The sequence below is a fragment of the Ixodes scapularis genome, unplaced genomic scaffold (assembly GCF_016920785.2).
Source record: "Ixodes scapularis isolate PalLabHiFi unplaced genomic scaffold, ASM1692078v2 PGA_scaffold0__279_contigs__length_252992795, whole genome shotgun sequence".
Classification (NCBI taxonomy): domain Eukaryota; kingdom Metazoa; phylum Arthropoda; class Arachnida; order Ixodida; family Ixodidae; genus Ixodes; species Ixodes scapularis.
In genome coordinates this window covers 143,392,117-143,416,112 of record NW_024609835.1, presented here as the reverse complement: position 1 = coordinate 143,416,112, position 23,996 = coordinate 143,392,117, and the positions used below count along the sequence as shown (strand labels likewise).

Sequence of the window (23,996 nt, the reverse complement as noted above, 5' to 3'; positions counted from 1 at the left end):
AAGGGATACTTCAACGAAATTTGAATTTTACCCGCCGTGTACAGAAATAGGTCGACTATGATCCACAATACTCGAAAATGACAACCGCACGTCCGTATTTTGAGCAGATGGCTGTATTTTTCGTTCTAAACGGCCCACTCTGGCAAGCAGTCGGAGAACAGCCAGCGGAGGCCACGTCACATCCGGCGCAGTCATGACGTAGGACGTCTCAATCAACGATTGGAGGAAAGCTGCGGCGAGGCTGACGTGATTATGAATTTCGTCACTTGGTGGCGTTCACGAGTAAAGTTATGTTACAACCTATACGTTTGACCTGCCTGCGGTCTGAACGGCCTCACAAGTCACAACCCGGCAAACACGGCCACCCTGTGATCCCAGTGTCCGTGAACCCACTAATCCCGTGCCAAACACGGTAGTCGGTTCGTGCTTTGTGTCGCGATGGCGTGTCGCGGAAACAGAAAACTTAGCGACACCAGCGAGGACGAAGACATCGCTTCTGCGATGGTGAAAGATCGCCGATTCGGCTTACAGCCGTACATTTACGACCCATCTGCGTCGTCTTCATCTGAAGGCGACGGGGACGGGCCGGACACGCCACCACCAGCCCGTCGTGTGGGCTCCGCGAATTGGTAAGTTTTCTATTTCATTCGCGATCAAGAAATATTTCATTTTTATTTCGTACATATTTTCGCGATTGGCAGGCGCGGCATGTATTGAAACGGCGGGATGTTGCTATGATATCAGGATATGCCTCCATCTTCTTGGTGCCGATCAAGGCTTTGCATGCGCACTCTACCTTTACGAATTAGCAGTTGCAAAACATAGATACGCTGTGGCGATTGCCGGCGTGCGGTCGCCTCAGCCCGACAGGCTCCAACGCGCGAGCGATAATAATGGCAGTTTTCGGCACCGAAAACTGCCATTATCAAAGTTTTATGGATGAGGTAGATGTTGCAAACACCTTAGAAAACATCGAGTAAAGTTTCGTAGTGCCCTTGTATTTCCGGCATTCATTCGTTGAGCAAAATTTGTCCCAACAGGTGCTCTTGCAACGGCTGCAGAGCGATGCTGACGGACTACGAGTCCCTGTGCTGCCGAGAGGTTGACCGTGCAAGAGAGCTCTGCCAGGACCAGGGGGTGTCCTGTATCACCAAGCACCCCTGGTTCGAGCTCTACTGCCTGAACAGGCCAGTGCTGGACCTGGCGTATGTCACAATGCAATACTTCTGCCCTTTGGATGCGGGGAACCGGACCCAAGAGGAGTATGTATATTCAACTGATCAGTGGTGTAGCCAGGAATTTTTTTTCGGGGTCGGGGCCAAGGTGGCCGGGATGTCCACGACTTGGGGTGCGGAGAGGGGGAGGGGGTTCAAAATGCATGTGTATATTATAGTGTCAGCTAAATATTTGGGGGGGGGGGGGCTGTAGACCCCCCCCCCCCCTTGTTGATTACACCCCTGCAGCTTATTGCAGTCATTCTAGTTGTTACCGCTGGCTTCCACTCCAAATATTCGTGTTTACAGCTACAAACACAGCGTTGGTGTCATGCTTTTTTCAGGCATTATGAAAAATCCTGTCTCTAAAATCAAAATCTTGATATGTGGTCATTTCACCACACTAGTAATATTGATAAATGTCATTATTCTCCTAAGAACAAGAAATTTATACGGTGTGCAAATATTTGAATATGAATCGAACATGAAGCTCTCAAATAATTCTATTTGCAAATCTGATTTCTCATATTAGGTATTGCGAAAGATGTGGTTGGTGCAGCACAAGCGAAATACTTTTTCCTTCCCTCCATTCTAGCAGGCTGTTGTATTGAACTTCCAAATATGCAAAATACATTTTAATTTTACCGGTCCACCCTGGTGTAGTGCGACAGGGTAAAGATAAATTAAAAGCAAGCTTTTGTGCCACTAACGGATACCAATTTTAGGGGGCACTGGAGCGTTTAAAATGAAAACATAGTTGGAAAGCACAATGTGTTACAAGAAAAAAAATGTGATAGGCAATTTTATTTCAGTGGCCACATTGTTATGGCCCAATTAGCATGACTGACCACCAATAATGTTCAGCAGCTGGTACTGCACAGGAACTTGTATTTGAGCTTGTTACATACACATGGTCTTCTATTCGATGATCGGTTCTTAATTCGATTTAGCTACTACGATTAGGTACTCGCACACCTTTCAAGAAAAAAAAAAGAATAACAGCAGTGTGCTTATCTGGTAACTGCAACACTGTGCATGTAAATAAACAGAATCAGACATCATTTATCTGTTAACTACCACACTGTGCATGTACATAAACAGGGTCAGACATCATTTATCTGTTAACTGCCACACTGTGCATGTAAATAAACAGGGTCAGACATCATTTCAGAATAATTAGAGAGAGTACCCATGCTTTCAGAATTCCACCAAAAAAAGTTTATTGCTCTTTCCTACAATGACAATCTCGTTACCGTGAAACCGCACAATTGTCTATAGACCACAACATAAATATCGATACTGCAATGAAAAGCCCGAAAAACTAAATGCCAACAAACAGTGAAGATACACTTGTTCAAGCAGTATTAAATATAATTAAAATCCTTCTGCATACAAAATGTTGTTAGAAGTTCCCCATGCTACAGGACAGTAATGATGTAAACTGCGAGATGTCATTGGAGATTGTTGACACTATACAAACGCATAGTAGAAAAGGTCAGAAGCAAATAGTGATTAGCTTTTCCCTCTTTGCTCAGAGTTCAACGCTGGTTTCTGCCACCTCATCTCATTACAGGAAGTACCGCTACACGGCATACCACCAGTTCACCTGGTGGGTGCACAAGAGGCTGGGGCGGGGAAACCGAGTGGTGCTGCCCAGCTGCGTCGTCTGTCAGATTCGGCAAGAATTCCCGTCCACAGATGGGACATACAGGGGGTTCAAAAAATAAAAAAAGTATTGGCCACCTGAAGGACTCGTTTACGGCATGTTTTGTCCAGCCCTTCAAAGACACCTTCATCAATAAAAGACAGCAAATGTCACCAAGCTCTAGGCTCGTAAGTTTAGCAATAGGTTGCAACCTATGAACCTAAGAATGGCTTGCGAGGTCGTTAATGACTAGTAGGTACGACAACGTGAACAGTTAAGTTTTCCTGATTATAATGCATTTTTCATTCAACAGAGCGGAACTTCACCTGTGCTTTTTCAGACTGTTCAGGCAGTGAAGAGGGAGAAGCTAAGTTTTATCATCTACCATAATATCTCAAGAGAAGACCCATCCCCAAAAGATAGCCCACCCTGATTTTCAGCATAACTTCTTATTATCCTAATGGCTTTAGTTGAACTCAATTTTGCACGCTGAAAGTTAGTCCACCCTGTATTTTCGCCTAATATGCTCTCAGTTTTACGTGGGCTGTCTCTTGGTATATTATGGTAAGTCGCTCCTATTTACTGCATAAGTGGTTTTAGTGATAAACATTTGATTTGCAAAAGTAGAAGTTAAAAACTAGCGATAGCTTATTCGCATTAACCGCACTGCACCGTGTGCATGGTGCAACACCGGCAACCAAGTCGAAGGTGTAGACAAATACATGTATGGTAATTCCAAATTCTCGTATATCTTTGTAGCAAGAACTTGAGCCTCCAGCAAAATTGGCGCATATATCCTGCATATGAGCTTCCATTCAAAGCAAAGCTGCATTTGTCCACAGAAAAGGCAGACTAACATAAAACAAAGTGTCACAGTAGCACCTGAAACTCGAGAATTCCGAGGCAGTCATTGGGTTCAAACGGTTGATTGACCAAAATGAAGTTGCAAGTGTTGCTCGCTGGAAGGACAAAACAAAGAGGTGGGAAAAGGCGGTGGTTCTTTGCCAATGAATGTAAGAAAATTTACATTTGTTATTAAACAGCTGATACGTAGTCACCTTGGAAATCACTGTCTAAACCAGATTTGTAACACTTGTGGTGATCAAGTCTTCAAGCAAGGCACAAAAATGCAGCTGGCAACTGTAGTTCATATGCTTGAGTAAGGTCCAGTGTAAAAAATACCAACCCACTTTGCAAATTAGTTAGTTTTTGTATCATCGTCATAGGATACACCACGGCTTTCACCATCTGCAGGATTATGACTGCTCACCACCAGATGACCAAGCAGCAGATGAGGATGAAAATCGTAATGACCAAGCGGAGAGCAAACTCCGTCTCCAATGGTCTCATTCCCAATGAATGGGCTCGTTCCCAGGTGGCTTGGGAGACAAGCAAGGGTACTACTGAGAAGAATCGCAGAGGATATGGCGTGCACACCCGAGAGAAGAGCAAAGTAGAGCTGAGAAGGACAACTACCAGTCTGCAAATTCCGTAAAAATTCCAGTAGTCCAATTGGTCTCGGATGCCTCCTTTGAGAATGCCATGGTCTTCAAACTACCAGCCAAGCACTGTAAAGAGCCACCTCTAGAGGGCCTCCTTACAAGCAACAACACTTCCTGCGTTCCATTCTTGATCATATTCATGAGGCAAGTTGGGATTTTTTTTTTAACCCAACCTCCTTCCTATACCATCTGCCCTGTCCTCGCTAATATCAGCAGCCTCCGATAACCCCCTTTCTTGTCTTTTGGCTCCTGAAACATTTTTACTCTACTACTGCATGTGGCGATCAACTTTTTCCTCATGCAAAGATTGAAACTTTGAGCCTTTAAACAAAATCTTCGGATGCAAGTCGGCCAAGAACTGGCTTCTGTCATGTATCGGCTGGTGGCCAAGAGATAGCGTTGCCAGGCAAATGCACTTACCAGCGCTCTTCAAAAGCACGGGCCTGGGGCACGGTACGTGTGCACGGGCATTGGGATTCGAGGCACCATTAAAAAGCAACGTTTGGACGCTCCTTGGTGTTGTGCTTGGGCTTTACCCAGGATACATTACATTTTAGCGACGAGGTCGGTCAACGTCCAAGAACTACAGCGGGATGACCACCCAAGGCAAGCTGGAAGAATTCGACCAGACAGCTTCTACTGCAAGGCGAACAGAATAACAGATCCTTAAAAGAAAAGGGCCCTACTGCTTACACGTTGTGGAGCACAGACGTACAAAGTCGTGCGAGCACTGGCTGCACCGAGAACACCCAGAAGTGTCAATTTCGGTGAACTCATGGTGATGCTGCTTTGACCCGCAGCCGTCGGAGCTCTTCGGCACAACGAAGTTCCAGCGAAGAGACCAGCAGCCTGGGAGTCAATTTCCAGCTACACGACAGCCCTAAAGAAGCTAGCTGCTGATTGTAACTTTGGGATTCTAGTGACACAGGCGGCTGCAACAACTTCCAGTACCGCAGGCATGGGTTTGGCTACAACTGGAACGACAGCTGGTTCCGTCAACTTGGGAGCAACTGGAACTTCAGTTCCGGTGAGTCAACCAGTTTTCAACCCAACCATGCTACCTCTCGACGTCAGGCTGAGATTGTTTTGTTCGTGGCATAAGAGACGAGCATCTACAACAGAGTCTGTTTGCAGGGACCAACTTAACGTTTCATAAAGCATACGACATGGCCGTGCGGACAGAAAGTGCTGCACAACATCAACGAGATTTGAAAACCCAAAAATCTTAGGTTTAAGCTGTCAAAAAAGCAATATTACTGCTGAAATTGTGGAAACGGAAAGACAAAACAAACTGTCAGAATCCCAGACGTGCTACCGATGCCAAGAACAGCATTCGGCGTTCTCGTGCAAGTTCCAAAATACACGATGTAACCTCTGCCCCAAGAAGGGGCATGTCAAAAAGGCTTGTTTCAAGAAGTTAAGGGCGCAGCACCAAGCGTGGATGACACACAACGTGGAACAGGACAATGAGACCCTTGATTCTGATGATGATCTTTCGGACAAGTCATGGAGCCTGCATGAGCTGAATGCTGCCTAAGGTCATCCTGGAGATTGAAAACCGAGAGCTGGAATTTGAGATCAATTCGACAGATGCTTGCTCAATCATCAATGAAGCCACGTATTGTCCTCTGTAGCCCACGAAGCCCCAATCACTGAACCAGGAGGGAATAATCCTTCATACCTGGTCAGGAGAAATTTTACAAGTACTTGGAAAGGCGAATGTTTGCGTCAGGCATTGATTGAAACAATACATCTTGTCGTTGGTAGTGACACGTGGAACCAGTTCCAGTCTTCAGGAAGAGACTGGTTCAAAGAGCTGAAGATTAGGGTCTGTGGAATTCACCTCCTCGGCACCAGAAACAACATTGTGAACATTTTGAAGGTACATGAGGATGTTTCTGATGCAAAGATCACGGGGCACAAGGGTCCGCCTGTAAACTTTGATTTAAAAGGGGACGCTACTGCCAATTCCCTCCAATCACAGCCCGTGCCGTTCGCACTGCGTACCGCAGTAGAGGTTGAATTGAAAACTCTCGAGAACCAAGGTATTTTCGAACCGACAAAGCACTTAGAGTGGGCTATACCGGTGGTAGTTGTCCGAAAGAAAGGCGGGACCATTTGGCTATGTGGAGACTACCGAAGTACGGTAAACAAGGAGGCGAAAGCCGCAGTGCACCCTATGCTGACGATTCCAGAAATCCTAACCAATCTGCAAAACAGGTTGGTATTTTCTACACTGGACCTTGCTCAAGCGTATCAACAACTACAGTTAACAACAGAAACAGCCGACGTGTTAACCATTAACACTGCAAAAGGCCTCTACAGGGTAAAAAGAATGCCATTTGGGATCGCCGCCAACACCAGCGATTTTCTATCGATTCATGAAAGCAGTACTACCTAAAATCCCGCGGATCGGGGTATACCTCGATGACGCTATCAGCGGTACGACCGCAGCAGAACATGACTCAACTGGATACAGTTTTGATGCGACTTGCTCAGGCTGGACTTCAACTCAAGAGGTGCAAGTTACGTTTTGCAGTGGAACAAGTTGTATACCTCGGATACATCATCGATACTGCCGGGATACACCCGACAGAGGAGAAACTGAAAGCGACCAAAGAGATGCCCGAACCAACATGCCAAACAATGCTGCAGTCGTTTCTTCGTCTTCTAGCGTTTTTCGATCGGTTTTTGGCAAACAGGGCAACAATCACGAAAGACCTCTACATATTTCTAGAGAAAGACGTCCCCGGTGAATGGCAGGAAACAAATTGGCGAGCCTTTAGACAGTTAAAGTATGTTATTGCACAGCGTGCAGTTCTCGCACACTACGATAAAAACAAAAGCTTGAGCGTGTCATGTGACGCAACCCTCTACGGCATCGAGGCAGTATTAGCTCAGCTAGATTCAGATAGAAACAAAACACCGATCGTCTTTACATCAAGAATGCTCATTAAGGTCGAAAAGGATTTCTTCTAACTGGATTGTGAGGGGCTGGCTACTATCTTTGCCATACACCGTTTTCATCACTACGTCGCAAGGCGTCACGTGAAAAGAATTACTCCCAATTGGATCGTAAAAGGCTGGCTATTATATTCGCCATGGACCGTTTTCATCGCTACGTTGCGGCGCATCACGTGACCATAACGACTGACCACCAACCACTGTTGGGCATCATAGGACAGGAGTCCCCAGTACCGACTGTGCTTTCACCAAGTAGGACATGCTGGTGTGTTAAGCTGGGAGCCTATGATTATAACCTAATCTCTAGACCAGGAAAGCGAAATTAAAACGCTGATGCTTTAGGCAGACTACCATTGCCCGAGACTGACAATGAGCAACATCCTTCAGGCAACGTACTGATGTTAGAAGCCCCGACGAAACCTCCCATGACTGAAAAGGAACTGGCCGACAACACAGCAGTGGATCCCATTCTTGCTGAGGTTTTCCGAACGGTCAAACACGGTGAAGTGAAAAAGCTGGAGCGTAGCGCAAGAAGCTGCATCAAGCAAGTGGAACCTTGGCCTACATCAGACTACCGAGTAAACCTAGAGCAGTGCTGTTGCACCAATGCCTGTTTATCTCCATGCTGATACGCACTAGAAAGAAATGGAGGTGCATCCTGGTTGCAGAGGGCAGCTGCAGCCTTGTAGGATGGCAGCGTTGAGCAGAGGTGCAGCACAACTGCCATGAGCTCCCCCACATACTCTGTAATGAGACATTCAAAGCAATTAAAAAATCTGCACCAGCCACGTACAAATATGAGCACGGGCATATACCATAGGTGCAGTCAGTCTTGCGCTTAGCAACAGTGGGTCCTTTCTTTGCTTTTGGATACTTGATGACCCACATCTTCTCTCCTTTCTTGGTCACCGCTTGGGGCCTTCCCGCATTTTCGTTGTAATGGAGGGCAGCGAGGTAGGTCCTGTACAAGATATGCATGACAAAAAAACACCTAAACAGGAAATAACCAAATTTCTTACACACCTGGCCTTCATGCTTCGGAAGCTGAAGTGGACCTGCTTCGGCGCAAACTGCAACAGAGTACTATGAAAGCACTCTGTTGCAAATGTCTGCGCCGATGTGGACAGTCGAGGAATGTCGCGAAGCAGGTGAGTGGAGAGCACGATCTCCACCAGCTTCTGGTGCGCAGGGGACCCTACAACAAGAACGTGGGACATAGTGCAATGCAGAAAGCGTATTTCAAGCCTCACAAAAATAAAAATCTGTCCTTACCTTCTGCTAGCCACTTTTTCTCTAGCTCCTCATGCTCACACTCTGGGAAGAGAGGGTCAGCGTGGGTATGCACACCCACTACGTGTGCCACCAGAGACTTCCATTTTGGCAGGATGAGGTCCTGGTTGTCGACACTTGACCCAGCACACCAGTACAGATGGTTCACCACTGCCCTTGTCCAAGACCCGAGCTCCTCTAAATGCCGTGACTTGGCAGCTGCAGCCAGCTTTTTCTTGATGCCTGAAGTGAAATGTTGTAAACAAGGTAAACATGATGCATGCAGGGCACCTTTGGAAAGCCAACAGGCTCTTTTGAAACTCCAGTGCCAGCTGGAACCTGTCACGCATACTTCAATCTCTTTTTTACTAGCAGCAGCAACAACAAAGCGTGGCCGAAGCTGGCAGACCTTCTTTTTCTGGAAGCTGCCACAACGCCGTTCATATTTTTATGTCTAGATATACCAGGTCTTTCAGTGAAAGCTTTTAAAAATTACTGAAAATAGGTTATCTGAAAAGCAAAGAGGCAAAACAAAAACAAAGAATTTTGAAGGCTACCACCATGGTAGTAAGTAAAGTAAAAAGTAAAAAGAAGCAACCAGCTTCAAGATAGTCACCAACAAACTTTGCGCCGTAATGGGTATGGTAGGACAGGTGCGTATAGTGATATCAAATTTCGAAAATCATACCCATTACAGCGCAAAGTCTGTCGGTGAATATCTCTAAGCCAGTTGCTTCTTTTTACTTTTTGTAAATTGCTTTAGATGACCATGGTGGCAGCCTTCAAAACCCTAATTGCAACATGGCCCTAAAAATTGCTAATTAGAAATTTAAATAGCCCATTTTAGTTAGTTAGATAGCTCAATTTTATATCTTTTGCAACTCTTAACACTTCCCACGGCTGGGGAAGTTTACATTTTCCCAAAGGCTGCCTTCAGGACCACTGCCCAAGCTGGTGACAGTCTCATTGGGATAGATGGAACCTTTTTAAATCTTACCCTTCCCCACATGCCAGCAATCAAAAAGGTGGCAGATATCTGGGTGTTCTCGTCCCAGCCAAGCATTGAGCTGGGGATGCCGGTCGGTTACCAGGATGGCCACAATCAACGAGTGGGCCTCAAAAATGCTGAGGGACCTCTTGAGGCCTTCCAGCTCCATATGATAGCTGCCCCCAGTTTCATTGGACTAAAAGAAACAAACGAGGACAACATGAAGCAGCACAAACGAAACAAAATATGCCAGTTTGTACACCTCAATGTCTGAACATTGAGGTGCGTGTCTTTCCATTGCTGTGTCCAAGTCACAGTAAAGGGAAATGAGTGTAACTCACATCTCTCGATTTTGTAATTCACATTTCCACACTTTGTAATGATGATAACAAATTATTAAAAAAATTACAAGCTACATGGCCGAAAAAATGCTCAGCAGATATTTACCTAGTTGCAAGTATAACATTATATGCTTATGGCAGCATAGAATCTGGAGCACCTATAGAATTTGTGTACATACCTGGACGGTTTCAACGTGAATGACCTTGTTGTCATCGGCATCAAGCATCGTGTAGGAGCCATACTTGGCCGAGTGGCCAGGTGAGTCTGCTCTCCCGTCAGCGGCGATGGTGAGGTGCCTGCCTGCAGCAGCTGCGAACAACTCGTTCTGATGCTTGTTCCAGACCTGGTTACGAAAAATACAGGATAGGCAACTGGGCTTGAAACAGAGACCGAGTTTAAATTAGGTCACATTTTCTTTACAGAATCTACTATTATGTCTTAATGAATGTGTTTTAATGGTTCGAGGACCAAATTTGGCCTACAAGACCAACACACGAGCAGAAAGAAGGAATTTCAGCCATGGGTTACTCCTTTCCAAACCAGGAACGAAACCACTCGTTTCTGTAGTAAACAGTTTCTAGGCCCACTTTATTGTGGTCACGAGGAGCAAAGAGCACAGGGAAAACATGGGGGGGGGGGGGGGGGTGTTTCTGTCAGTTTTTAACTTCAGAGTACCTTTTCGATTGAGGGCAGGAGAAAGGCCTTCTGGATGTTGAAGAAGGTGCCATAGGAGAAACAGACAATCCCCATGCTGGTGAGTGTTCTGAGTGTCTTCTTTACGCAGCTGCCACTGAACAGGATTGCCGCAGCCATTAGGATACTCCCCACCGGCTTCCGCTTGATGATGGGCTGGCTGCACCAGTCATTCACGTGTCCACTCCGACAAATTGAGTAGACTTGCAGGCTGCAGCCAACGACACTCTTGTCCACGTGGATCAGGGGAGCAGCACATACTTGGCACTTCCCCAGGAGAAGGTCAAGGCAAGACTCGAATACAATGAATTTCCTCTCCTTTACCAAAGATGGTGTTTCCCTCTCAAGCCTGCGACACAAAAACCAACATCATCTCAACAAACTGTCTAGGCATGATAGATGATCTCATAAATTCTTACACGACTGCATACGGACCTAACAGAGCTGTCCTCTGGTGGACAATACGTAGGGTCATCTCTTTCCAGTGGCTGCTTCCCTGATACACCCAGGTCTTCTGAATCAGAACTGCACAAAAGGGGGGTCACAAAGTGATGTCTGGGAGTTGCAGGGCCTCAGGGAACTCCTAAAACTAACACAGAAATAGGTGGAGAGGTTGTTGCCAGATGGCGTTCAGATGCTCTAGGCATTGTAGGCCCAAGACCTTTGCATACCTCTGTTCTGGATCACCACAGTTTGACGAGGAAGAGGTCTGCGGCATAATTCCAGAAAGCTCCGTCTGCACTTTCTTGTTCCTCGATGGTATACATGCTTGTGTACCTAGCAAAAAATCTAAGGCATTAGAAATGTGCTCCATTTAAATATAATGAATGGGTTTTTGACTTAAACTCTGTGTGCTAACTACACCAAGCTCTCTTTAACAAATACCAAACATCTGCACAGCTCAAACATCGAGATATATCTGACACCGCCTCCTTCTCAGTTTAACTCGCTCAAGTAGAATTCGAACAGAATTAAAATGATTCTCGTGTCAGTATATTTAGTTTACATGAATGACCGTACCTGCGTTTCTGCCGAAGCCTGTTGTCTGCGTCATCACGGACCGTGTCTCGTAACGTGACGATGCTGAAAACACAGGATGTCTAGCAGCAGTCATTGCTCTCAAGGCTGCTGTAAAGTAAACGAAAAGCAGAAATAGTCAATGATTGAGAAACAAAGGAACCTTTGTAGCAACAAAAGCGCTGTGTAGATGTCAAACGTGACAATCACTTTGCCAATATGAAGAGGCCTTTGACGGTTTTGCTCGATACAGGTGACGCAAAAGAGTATAGTCCCCCTTCGGTGTGCTTGCATACCTGTCTGGGTGCGGGCGTCGTCAGTCCATATCAGAGAGGTGGGGGAGGCCACAGGTGGACGCAGAATGGAAACCAACGCACCAAACGTACCTATGGACATATATCAATCAGCGTAAAGGTGCATGATTGAGCGACAAGAAAACTTTAGAAGCAACACAAGCACTGTGTACATGCGTCTGGTGGTTCTGCTTGAAGCAGGTGACACTACGAAGTATAGGTCCCGCTTGGAGCACCTGAGGGGGGATCGGTGGCCGAGTGGGCTAGCGCACACCAGCTCAGAGCACGTGGAGCGAAAGCTCGCGCTGCAGAACCCAAGATGCTAGGTTTTATCCCCACCCCTGCCTGTTTTGATCTGAATGAGCATCGTACCAGCGTGCGGTCGTGCATCACTAGTGCGTGATGTTCGTTAAGGACCCCAGGCTAGTGGCTGTACTGCACTGGGTAAATTTCTCATCTACAGCTGGGAGACAAGTCGCCCGTTGAGGTAGACCAAGTTCTAGACTTTATAAACATACACACAACCCAATTTTTTTTTTTTTCTTGAAGCACCTGCATACCTGTCGGGGTGCAGGCTCCATTCGTCAGCGTCAAAGCAGTGGGTGAGGCCGCTGGTAGAGGCAGCCTGGAACCCAACGCTCCAGAAGCGCCTATGAACAGACATGAATCAGCATAGAAGTGCATGATCGAGACACAAAAAACCTTAGAGCAACATTAGCACTGTGTAGATGCGTCTGGCAGTTCCGCTTGAAGCAGGTGACACCACGCAGTATAGGTCCCATCGGAGTGCCTGCATACCTGTCGGGGTGCAGGCTCCATTCGTCCGCGTCAAAGCAGTGGGTGAGGCCGCTGGTAGAGGCAGCCTGGAACCCAACGCTCGAGGGGCGCCTATGAACAGACATGAATCAGCATAGAAGTGCATGATCGAGACACAAAAAACCTTAGAGCAACATTAGCACTGTGTGGATGCGTCTGGCAGTTCCGCTTGAAGCAGGTGACACCACGCAGTATAGGTCCCATCGGAGTGCCTTCATACCTGTCGGGGTGCAGGCTCCATTCGTCCGCGTCAAAGCAGTGGGTGAGGCCGCTGGTAGAGGCAGCCTGGAACCCAACGCTCCAGAAGCGCCTATGAACAGACATGAATCAGCATAGAAGTGCATGATCGAGACACAAAAAACCTTAGAGCAACATTAGCACTGTGTAGATGCATCTGGCAGTTCCGCTTGAAGCAGGTGACACCACGCAGTATAGGTCCCATCGGAGTGCCTGCATACCTGTCGGGGTGCAGGCTCCATTCGTCCGCGTCAAAGCAGTGGGTGAGGCCGCTGGTAGAGGCAGCCTGGAACCCAACGCTCGAGGGGCGCCTATGAACAAACATGAATCAGCATAGAAGTGCATGATCGAGACACAAAAAACCTTAGAGCAACATTAGCACTGTGTGGATGCATCTGGCAGTTCCGCTTGAAGCAGGTGACACCACGCAGTATAGGTCCCATCGGAGTGCCTGCATACCTGTCGGGGTGCAGGCTCCATTCGTCCGCGTCAAAGCAGTGGGTGAGGCCGCTGGTAGAGGCAGCCTGGAACCCAACGCTCCAGAAGCGCCTATGAACAGACATGAATCAGCATAGAAGTGCATGATCGAGACACAAAAAACCTTAGAGCAACATTAGCACTGTGTGGATGCGTCTGGCAGTTCCGCTTGAAGCAGATGACACCACGCAGTATAGGTCCCATCGGAGTGCCTTCATACCTGTCGGGGTGCAGGCTCCATTCGTCCGCGTCAAAGCAGTGGGTGAGGCCGCTGGTAGAGGCAGCCTGGAACCCAACGCTCCAGAAGCGCCTATGAACAGACATGAATCAGCATAGAAGTGCCTGATCGAGACACAAAAAACCTTAGAGCAACATTAGCACTGTGTGGATGCGTCTGGCAGTTCCGCTTGAAGCAGGTGACACCACGCAGTATAGGTCCCATCGGAGTGCCTTCATACCTGTCGGGGTGCAGGCTCCATTCGTCCGCGTCAAAGCAGTGGGTGAGGCCGCTGGTAGAGGCAGCCTGGAACCCAACGCTCCAGGGGCGCCTATGAACAGACATGAATCAGCATAGAAGTGCATGATCGAGACACAAAAAACCTTAGAGCAACATTAGCACTGTGTAGATGCGTCTGGCAGTTCCGCTTGAAGCAGGTGACACCACGCAGTATAGGTCCCATCGGAGTGCCTGCATACCTGTCGGGGTGCAGGCTCCATTCGTCCGCGTCAAAGCAGTGGGTGAGGCCGCTGGTAGAGGCAGCCTGGAACCCAACGCTCGAGGGGCGCCTATGAACAGACATGAATCAGCATAGAAGTGCATGATCGAGACACAAAAAACCTTAGAGCAACATTAGCACTGTGTGGATGCGTCTGGCAGTTCCGCTTGAAGCAGGTGACACCACGCAGTATAGGTCCCATCGGAGTGCCTTCATACCTGTCGGGGTGCGGGCTCCATCTGTTCGTGTCGGAGCAGTCGGCGAGGCCGCAGGTGGGCAACCCAACGCTCCAGGGGCGCCTATGAACAGACATGAATCAGCATAGAAGTGCTTGATCGAGACACAAAAAACCTTAGAGCAACATTAGCACTGTGTGGATGCGTCTGGCAGTTCCGCTTGAAGCAGGTGACACCACGCAGTATAGGTCCCATCGGAGTGCCTTCATACCTGTTGGGGTGCGGGCTCCATCTGTTCGTGTCAGAGCGGTCGGCGAGGCCGCAGGTGGGCAACCCAACGCTCCAGGGGTGCCTATGAACAGACATGAATCAGCATAGAAGTGCATGATCGAGACACAAAAAACCTTAGAGCAACATTAGCACTGTGTGGATGCGTCTGGCAGTTCCGCTTGAAGCAGGTGACACCACGCAGTATAGGTCCCATCGGAGTGCCTGCATACCTGTCGGGGTGCAGGCTCCATTCGTCCGCGTCAAAGCAGTGGGTGAGGCCGCTGGTAGAGGCAGCCTGGAACCCAACGCTCGAGGGGCGCCTATGAACAGACATGAATCAGCATAGAAGTGCATGATCGAGACACAAAAAACCTTAGAGCAACATTAGCACTGTGTGGATGCGTCTGGCAGTTCCGCTTGAAGCAGGTGACACCACGCAGTATAGGTCCCATCGGAGTGCCTTCATACCTGTCGGGGTGCAGGCTCCATTCGTCCGCGTCAAAGCAGTGGGTGAGGCCGCTGGTAGAGGCAGCCTGGAACCCAACGCTCCAGGGGCGCCTATGAACAGACATGAATCAGCATAGAAGTGCATGATCGAGACACAAAAAACCTTAGAGCAACATTAGCACTGTGTAGATGCGTCTGGCAGTTCCGCTTGAAGCAGGTGACACCACGCAGTATAGGTCCTATCGGAGTGCCTGCATACCTGTCGGGGTGCAGGCTCCATTCGTCCGCGTCAAAGCAGTGGGTGAGGCCGCTGGTAGAGGCAGCCTGGAACCCAACGCTCGAGGGGCGCCTATGAACAGACATGAATCAGCATAGAAGTGCATGATCGAGACACAAAAAACCTTAGAGCAACATTAGCACTGTGTGGATGCGTCTGGCAGTTCCGCTTGAAGCAGGTGACACCACGCAGTATAGGTCCCATCGGAGTGCCTTCATACCTGTCGGGGTGCGGGCTCCATCTGTTCGTGTCGGAGCAGTCGGCGAGGCCGCAGGTGGGCAACCCAACGCTCCAGGGGCGCCTATGAACAGACATGAATCAGCATAGAAGTGCATGATCGAGACACAAAAAACCTTAGAGCAACATTAGCACTGTGTGGATGCGTCTGGCAGTTCCGCTTGAAGCAGGTGACACCACGCAGTATAGGTCCCATCGGAGTGCCTTCATACCTGTTGGGGTGCGGGCTCCATCTGTTCGTGTCGGAGCGGTCGGCGAGGCCGCAGGTGGGCAACCCAACGCTCCAGGGGTGCCTATGAACAGACATGAATCAGCATAGAAGTGCATGATCGAGACACAAAAAACCTTAGAGCAACATTAGCACTGTGTGGATGCGTCTGGCAGTTCCGCTTGAAGCAGGTGACACCACGCAGTATAGGTCCCATCGGAGTACCTTCATACCTGTCGGGGTGCGGGCTCCATCTGTTCGTGTCGGAGCGGTCGGCGAGGCCGCAGGTGGGCAACCCAACGCTCCAGGGGCGCCTATGAACAGACATGAATCAGCATAGAAGTGCATGATCGAGACACAAAAAACCTTAGAGCAACATTAGCACTGTGTGGATGCGTCTGGCAGTTCCGCTTGAAGCAGGTGACACCACGCAGTATAGGTCCCATCGGAGTGCCTTCATACCTGTTGGGGTGCGGGCTCCATCTGTTCGTGTCGGAGCGGTCGGCGAGGCCGCAGGTGGGCAACCCAACGCTCCAGGGGTGCCTATGAACAGACATGAATCAGCATAGAAGTGCATGATCGAGACACAAAAAACCTTAGAGCAACATTAGCACTCTGTGGATGCGTCTGGCAGTTCCGCTTGAAGCAGGTGACACCACGCAGTATAGGTCCCATCGGAGTGCCTTCATACCTGTCGGGGTGCGGGCTCCATCTGTTCGTGTCGGAGCGGTCGGCGAGGCCGCAGGTGGGCAACCCAACGCTCCAGGGGCGCCTATGAACAGACATGAATCAGCATAGAAGTGCATGATCGAGACACAAAAAGCCTTAGAGCAACATTAGCACTGTGTGGATGCGTCTGGCAGTTCCGCTTGAAGCAGGTGACACCACGCAGTATAGGTCCCATCGGAGTACCTTCATACCTGTCGGGGTGCGGGCTCCATCTGTTCGTGTCGGAGCGGTCGGCGAGGCCGCAGGTGGGCAACCCAACGCTCCAGGGGTGCCTATGAACAGACATGAATCAGCATAGAAGTGCATGATCGAGACACAAAAAACCTTAGAGCAACATTAGCACTGTGTGGATGCGTCTGGCAGTTCCGCTTGAAGCAGGTGACACCACGCAGTATAGGTCCCATCGGAGTACCTTCATACCTGTCGGGGTGCGGGCTCCATCTGTTCGTGTCGGAGCGGTCGGCGAGGCCGCAGGTGGGCAACCCAACGCTCCAGGGGCGCCTATGAACAGACATGAATCAGCATAGAAGTGCATGATCGAGACACAAAAAACCTTAGAGCAACATTAGCACTGTGTGGATGCGTCTGGCAGTTCCGCTTGAAGCAGGTGACACCACGCAGTATAGGTCCCATCGGAGTGCCTTCATACCTGTTGGGGTGCGGGCTCCATCTGTTCGTGTCGGAGCGGTCGGCGAGGCCGCAGGTGGGCAACCCAACGCTCCAGGGGCGCCTATGAACAGACATGAATCAGCATAGAAGTGCATGATCGAGACACAAAAAACCTTAGAGCAACATTAGCACTGTGTGGATGCGTCTGGCAGTTCCGCTTGAAGCAGGTGACACCACGCAGTATAGGTCCCATCGGAGTGCCTTCATACCTGTTGGGGTGCGGGCTCCATCTGTTCGTGTCGGAGCGGTCGGCGAGGCCGCAGGTGGGCAACCCAACGCTCCAGGGGTGCCTATGAACAGACATGAATCAGCATAGAAGTGCATGATCGAGACACAAAAAACCTTAGAGCAACATTAGCACTCTGTGGATGCGTCTGGCAGTTCCGCTTGAAGCAGGTGACACCACGCAGTATAGGTCCCATCGGAGTGCCTTCATACCTGTCGGGGTGCGGGCTCCATCTGTTCGTGTCGGAGCGGTCGGCGAGGCCGCAGGTGGGCAACCCAACGCTCCAGGGGCGCCTATGAACAGACATGAATCAGCATAGAAGTGCATGATCGAGACACAAAAAACCTTAGAGCAACATTAGCACTGTGTGGATGCGTCTGGCAGTTCCGCTTGAAGCAGGTGACACCACGCAGTATAGGTCCCATCGGAGTGCCTTCATACCTGTTGGGGTGCGGGCTCCATCTGTTCGTGTCGGAGCGGTCGGCGAGGCCGCAGGTGGGCAACCCAACGCTCCAGGGGTGCCTATGAACAGACATGAATCAGCATAGAAGTGCATGATCGAGACACAAAAAACCTTAGAGCAACATTAGCACTCTGTGGATGCGTCTGGCAGTTCCGCTTGAAGCAGGTGACACCACGCAGTATAGGTCCCATCGGAGTGCCTTCATACCTGTCGGGGTGCGGGCTCCATCTGTTCGTGTCGGAGCGGTCGGCGAGGCCGCAGGTGGGCAACCCAACGCTCCAGGGGCGCCTATGAACAGACATGAATCAGCATAGAAGTGCATGATCGAGACACAAAAAGCCTTAGAGCAACATTAGCACTGTGTGGATGCGTCTGGCAGTTCCGCTTGAAGCAGGTGACACCACGCAGTATAGGTCCCATCGGAGTACCTTCATACCTGTCGGGGTGCGGGCTCCATCTGTTCGTGTCGGAGCGGTCGGCGAGGCCGCAGGTGGGCAACCCAACGCTCCAGGGGTGCCTATGAACAGACATGAATCAGCATAGAAGTGCATGATCGAGACACAAAAAACCTTAGAGCAACATTAGCACTGTGTGGATGCGTCTGGCAGTTCCGCTTGAAGCAGGTGACACCACGCAGTATAGGTCCCATCGGAGTACCTTCATACCTGTCGGGGTGCGGGCTCCATCTGTTCGTGTCGGAGCGGTCGGCGAGGCCGCAGGTGGGCAACCCAACGCTCCAGGGGTGCCTATGAACAGACATGAATCAGCATAGAAGTGCATGATCGAGACACAAAAAACCTTAGAGCAACATTAGCACTGTGTGGATGCGTCTGGCAGTTCCGCTTGAAGCAGGTGACACCACGCAGTATAGGTCCCATCGGAGTACCTTCATACCTGTCGGGGTGCGGGCTCCATCTGTTCGTGTCGGAGCGGTCGGCGAGGCCGCAGGTGGGCAACCCAACGCTCCAGGGGCGCCTATGAACAGACATGAATCAGCATAGAAGTGCATGATCGAGACACAAAAAACCTTAGAGCAACATTAGCACTGTGTGGATGCGTCTGGCAGTTCCGCTTGAAGCAGGTGACACCACGCAGTATAGGTCCCATCGGAGTGCCTTCATACCTGTTGGGGTGCGGGCTCCATCTGTTCGTGTCGGAGCGGTCGGCGAGGCCGCAGGTGGGCAACCCAACGCTCCAGGGGCGCCTATGAACAGACATGAATCAGCATAGAAGTGCATGATCGAGACACAAAAAACCTTAGAGCAACATTAGCACTGTGTGGATGCGTCTGGCAGTTCCGCTTGAAGCAGGTGACACCACGCAGTATAGGTCCCATCGGAGTGCCTTCATACCTGTTGGGGTGCGGGCTCCATCTGTTCGTGTCGGAGCGGTCGGCGAGGCCGCAGGTGGGCAACCCAACGCTCCAGGGGCGCCTATGAACAGACATGAATCAGCATAGAAGTGCATGATCGAGACACAAAAAACCTTAGAGCAACATTAGCACTGTGTGGATGCGTCTGGCAGTTCCGCTTGAAGCAGGTGACACCACGCAGTATAGGTCCCATCGGAGTGCCTTCATACCTGTTGGGGTGCGGGCTCCATCTGTTCGTGTCGGAGCGGTCGGCGAGGCCGCAGGTGGGCAACCCAACGCTCCAGGGGCGCCTATGAACAGACATGAATCAGCATAGAAGTGCATGATCGAGACACAAAAAACCTTAGAGCAACATTAGCACTGTGTGGATGCGTCTGGCAGTTCCGCTTGAAGCAGGTGACACCACGCAGTATAGGTCCCATCGGAGTGCCTTCATACCTGTTGGGGTGCGGGCTCCATCTGTTCGTGTCGGAGCGGTCGGCGAGGCCGCAGGTGGGCAACCCAACGCTCCAGGGGTGCCTATGAACAGACATGAATCAGCATAGAAGTGCATGATCGAGACACAAAAAACCTTAGAGCAACATTAGCACTCTGTGGATGCGTCTGGCAGTTCCGCTTGAAGCAGGTGACACCACGCAGTATAGGTCCCATCGGAGTGCCTTCATACCTGTCGGGGTGCGGGCTCCATCTGTTCGTGTCGGAGCGGTCGGCGAGGCCGCAGGTGGGCAACCCAACGCTCCAGGGGCGCCTATGAACAGACATGAATCAGCATAGAAGTGCATGATCGAGACACAAAAAGCCTTAGAGCAACATTAGCACTGTGTGGATGCGTCTGGCAGTTCCGCTTGAAGCAGGTGACACCACGCAGTATAGGTCCCATTGGAGTGCCTGCATACCTGTAAAGGTGCTGGCACTGTCTGTCCGCGTTATTGCAGTGGGGGAGGCCGCAGGTGCAACCAGCCGACATGCCAACACACTTGGAGTCACTGGAGAGATGCAAGAGAGAAGACGGAAGAATGTTAAGGGGGTGTTATTGCTTTTGGCCCAGGAGTATGGGCCCACTGGTGCAGCACTCACAGCCCACACATTGTTACGTTAAAAGACATTCAAGTTACGTCAATAACCTTACCTGTTCTAACGGCTGTTTCTTCTAGCTCGTTTGTAGGCTCCCAACATGTGTCTGCACCTCCGACCAGGAAGTTGGTGGAATCACGCAGAGGTGCCTGATGCTCAGGGGAAAATAGCATATGATTTACTGGCCATTAAGAAAAATAAAGTGCATGGAAATTTAGAGAGGTGGATGGTTGTCGTTGCAGATACGCTCTACACTGTAGGTAGGAAATCCAGCCAGTGCAGTACTACCGCTACCCCGGGGTTTTGAAGGGACGTCACATACTACTGATATACTACCGCATGCCAGCACAATGTTTATCCAAGTTAAGACTGGTAAGGTAGGGGTCGAACCCTAGATCCTTGAATTGCTGCAGTGCGTGCGTTCGATCCGGCGCTCTAACCCACCTTGCCAAAGCTCTTCGATGATGAGCAAAACGGCTTGAAAAAGAAAGCACGATCGGCCACGGCTGAACCGCATGAAAGCGATTTGGCGAGCGATGAGCTAGGCTATCGCTGGTCGCTGTCGCCTGTCGCAGTGTTCGGTTCTAAATTCCCTGAACACTTTGGTCATCGCCTGGAGGTCGCTGCGTGCGATTTGCCTCGGCGAGTGACAAACTGAGCAACAGGTCTCCTGGAAAATCGCTCACATGCTGGATGAAACAGACAAGCATAAACCGCATGAAAGCGACTTGGCAAGTGACGAGACAAGCAACGGCGACCCGCTTCGCTGTTGCTCGGTCGGTCGCGCGAGGAGGCAAACCGCATGAAAGCGACGGGGGCAAGTGGCCAGGACGGTGAGCGACGTTTTCTAGAAGAGTAAAGCTATACGCACTATGTCGTGCACCTCGATCGGAAATGGCTATAAACACTACGCAGAGAGCTGATGCCATCATGTCATTTGGGTCACCCTTTTCGGACGGCGTGTGTTTAACCGAACCTTACCCCCCTTGCCTGCGTTCAAGCCGCTTCGCGGCGACACTGTGCGGCTGCTAATTGCAAAACTTAACCTGTACACGCCGCTTCGCGGCGTCCAGCCGGCAACCCAAGCCCCGCTGTCCCCTCCTGCACCTCCGGAAAGCGAGTCCCATACCATTCAGTTCTGCAAAATTTCGTAAATATCAATCCTTATCTTTTTTTTTTTTTTTTTCAGTGTTATTTGTAGTAAAGAAATGTCTTAAACATCGTAAATGCCCTACAAAAAAAAATAGTGATAAAAAAAAAAAAAAAAACTGAGGAAACGTCGCCCTCATTGGGGATCGAACCGCGGACCGCTGCGTATAAAGCAGACACCTTACTATCATGCTACGCCACCTCTTTGGAAACTCGCCGCTGATACGAGCTTCGCGTAGTGCGTAGGGCCATTTCCAGTCAAGGTGCACGACGTAGTGCGTATAGCTTTACTCTTTCCAGTAATCTAAGAACCGAGCGATGCGACTGGCGACAGTGAGAAATCTCCGTCGCTCGTCGCAGACTCTCGACTCCGTCGCTCGTCGCAGACTCTCGACGCCGTCGCTCGTCTCGTCACTCGCTAAATCGCTTACATGCGGTTCGGCTTTCATTGCAGAACTCGGAAATACTCGACAGACAACATGCTCCCTTACCACTCTGCGTCGCTTGTCAAGGGGTTCGCTGCGCTCGCCAGATCTCCGCTTCTTTGAAAATAAACGGGGCAAAACTCCTGGTTTGAGTTGTACGTTCCTCACCGGGAAGCCCAAGGACTCCATCACCCTGGGGCTTCGCACGTAGTCCTCATCACGAAAGTGATAGGAACACAAGCGATCACTCGTAGTTGGAAGCCACGCCGGGGAGGACGGTCGTGCGAGCCGGATCCAAAGCGCACGAAGTTGTTCGTCCTTTGGGAACTGGTGAATAGGTTTTCCGCACCGAATCAGGAGGTTGCCGCAGTCCTCTACCGCACAGTGCCGCACCATCTCGGCATTAGAACGCGACAGGATGATCTAAGCGTTCTAGAGACCGAGGTACGCAAGCGATCGGGCCACCACAACTCAATGCAACGAGTCCACCGTCGCCATCGTCGGGAAAATGGCGAAGGGGTGAAGGCAGAGCAGGCAGCGAAGGCTTGATAATTGCGTTCAGAACTAGAGAAGAGGCGTAGTGAGCGGTACTTCCGCAGAGCGGCGCTGCTCCGTTCTTCCAGGAGACAACCCGTGAGACGACCTAGGTCACTTCCCGGCAATGTACCTAGACGGACATTCCAAACGAGGCGTTCGCGACAAACACCAGGTGCTGTTTGGGAATCGTTTAATTCGTTCTAAAATTCGTTTTCGTGACTTTTTTAACAAGATATTGGTGTGTTCGATGTGATACTGCTCCTTTGAACACATATAGACCATAAAATAGGCGCCAAAATTTCGTTGTAGTATCCCTTTAAAGGGCCACTGAAACAGGAAAAAAAAAGTTTTTTTGAAGCAGCCTGGTTGAGACAGACGTATCAACAACTAAATTTTACGCGCAAAAAAAAAAAAAAATGTTTAGAACAATATTGACAGCTCGAGACGCAATTTTGTCGGTAGTCACCTTCTTTCCACTTGTTTTATTTCTCTCTATTTCGGGTGGTGAAGAAGAGAAGTTGTGTCAGTGAGAAGCTGTGGCCATCACGTTGAGATAGAGAGAGCGTGTGGCCATCTCATTGAGGTGGAAATAGTGTATGACCATTCCGTGACGTCGTGGACTTCGCGCATAATTCAGACGCAACTAAAATAAATGTCGCGCCGTCAATATTGCTCTCAAATAACTTTGTTTTGAAGTAAAATTCATTTTTCGACACGCATGTCCCAACCCCACAGTTAAAAAAAAAAAACGTTTTTTTCCCTTTTCAGTGGTCCTTTCAGTACCCCATTGTAGCAGTCGTATCACACTAGCTGAATCTGTCATCCACAACGTGTAACAGTTTCGTCATACTGCCACGAATAAACAGGCGAGGAAACAAAGAGTAACTGGGGAAACTGAAACGTTCAATGGGGGCGAACTTGTGCCCAAAGATAAAAAGGAAACAAAATATAACAGCAGAGTGTCGCGGGCGTCGAGGTCGGCGAAAGAAAAGAGTCGAACGCTGGGGCGAAACTGACTCTGGCTCGCTACGCGAAGCGCCTTATGTACCCGAGTGAGCTTCTGGAATAGTCGGCGTAGAATGTTCGACGCGTAGAACCATTCGGACTACTATCTCAGTAGGCAAAATCTTGAGCTGTTGCGGTTGTTATTTGGGGCATAAGTTTTCGATTTGACATGGACCCATTGCGAATCAGCTTTTCTCGAAACTAGGATATCTGATGCTCTTGGCTGAAGATTACGGCGCTTTGCCGTAAATGACACTTATCTGCTCTATGTTTTAGATTTGAATGGACACGATTTTAAGATACCCGGCACCTTTCATGAGACGCGCAGAGAATCTACATGGTTCTTTGAAAAAAAAAACATATATTTCTATGTGATAAATTAAACTCGAAATGCCTGATATCCTAAGTATAGCAGGGTATTTAAGCTAATACACTTTAAATCTCCAAATGAACCAACAAGTAGAAAAATAATCTTATTCCTCGACCCGCCGTTTGGCAATCTTATATTTGATGCAGTCTGACTCACTCGTGTACACTCCCTATGTACAAATTCTGCTTC

General features: G+C 49.6%; 2 protein-coding genes across 7 annotated transcripts; one reads left to right on the top strand and one right to left on the bottom strand.

Moving 5' to 3' along the window:
• LOC115311919 (P2X purinoceptor 7) lies at window positions 1-2,941 on the top strand. Of its 2 annotated transcripts, none has more exons than XM_042290015.1 (3): window positions 1-629; window positions 1,041-1,205; window positions 2,788-2,941. In XM_042290015.1, the coding sequence occupies exons 1-3, from the start codon at window positions 439-441 to the stop codon at window positions 2,939-2,941; spliced, it is 510 nt and encodes a 169-aa protein (XP_042145949.1). In that variant the 5' UTR covers window positions 1-438. The 2 variants fall into 2 exon arrangements, with proteins under 2 accessions (XP_042145949.1, XP_040065964.1); XM_040210030.3 differs by having other exon boundaries at window positions 1,041-1,262.
• LOC115310025 lies at window positions 2,410-22,434 on the bottom strand. 5 transcript variants are annotated; one of them, XM_040210028.3, is made up of 11 exons: window positions 21,962-22,434; window positions 11,931-12,020; window positions 11,638-11,745; window positions 11,289-11,394; window positions 11,053-11,142; window positions 10,600-10,966; window positions 10,103-10,267; window positions 9,592-9,778; window positions 8,598-8,837; window positions 8,349-8,520; window positions 2,410-8,286 (listed from the first exon to the last, which is right to left on the bottom strand). In XM_040210028.3, exons 3-11 carry the CDS (start codon window positions 11,729-11,731, stop codon window positions 7,887-7,889), a joined length of 1,821 nt encoding a protein of 606 aa, XP_040065962.1. In that variant the 5' UTR covers window positions 11,732-11,745; window positions 11,931-12,020; window positions 21,962-22,434; the 3' UTR covers window positions 2,410-7,886. The 5 variants fall into 5 exon arrangements, with proteins under 5 accessions (XP_040065962.1, XP_040065961.1, XP_040065963.1 ...); XM_040210027.3 differs by lacking the exon at window positions 21,962-22,434 and having other exon boundaries at window positions 2,410-8,069; window positions 8,141-8,286; window positions 11,931-12,212; XM_040210029.3 differs by lacking the exon at window positions 11,931-12,020.
• Between the last annotated feature and the right edge of the window lie 1,562 nt (window positions 22,435-23,996).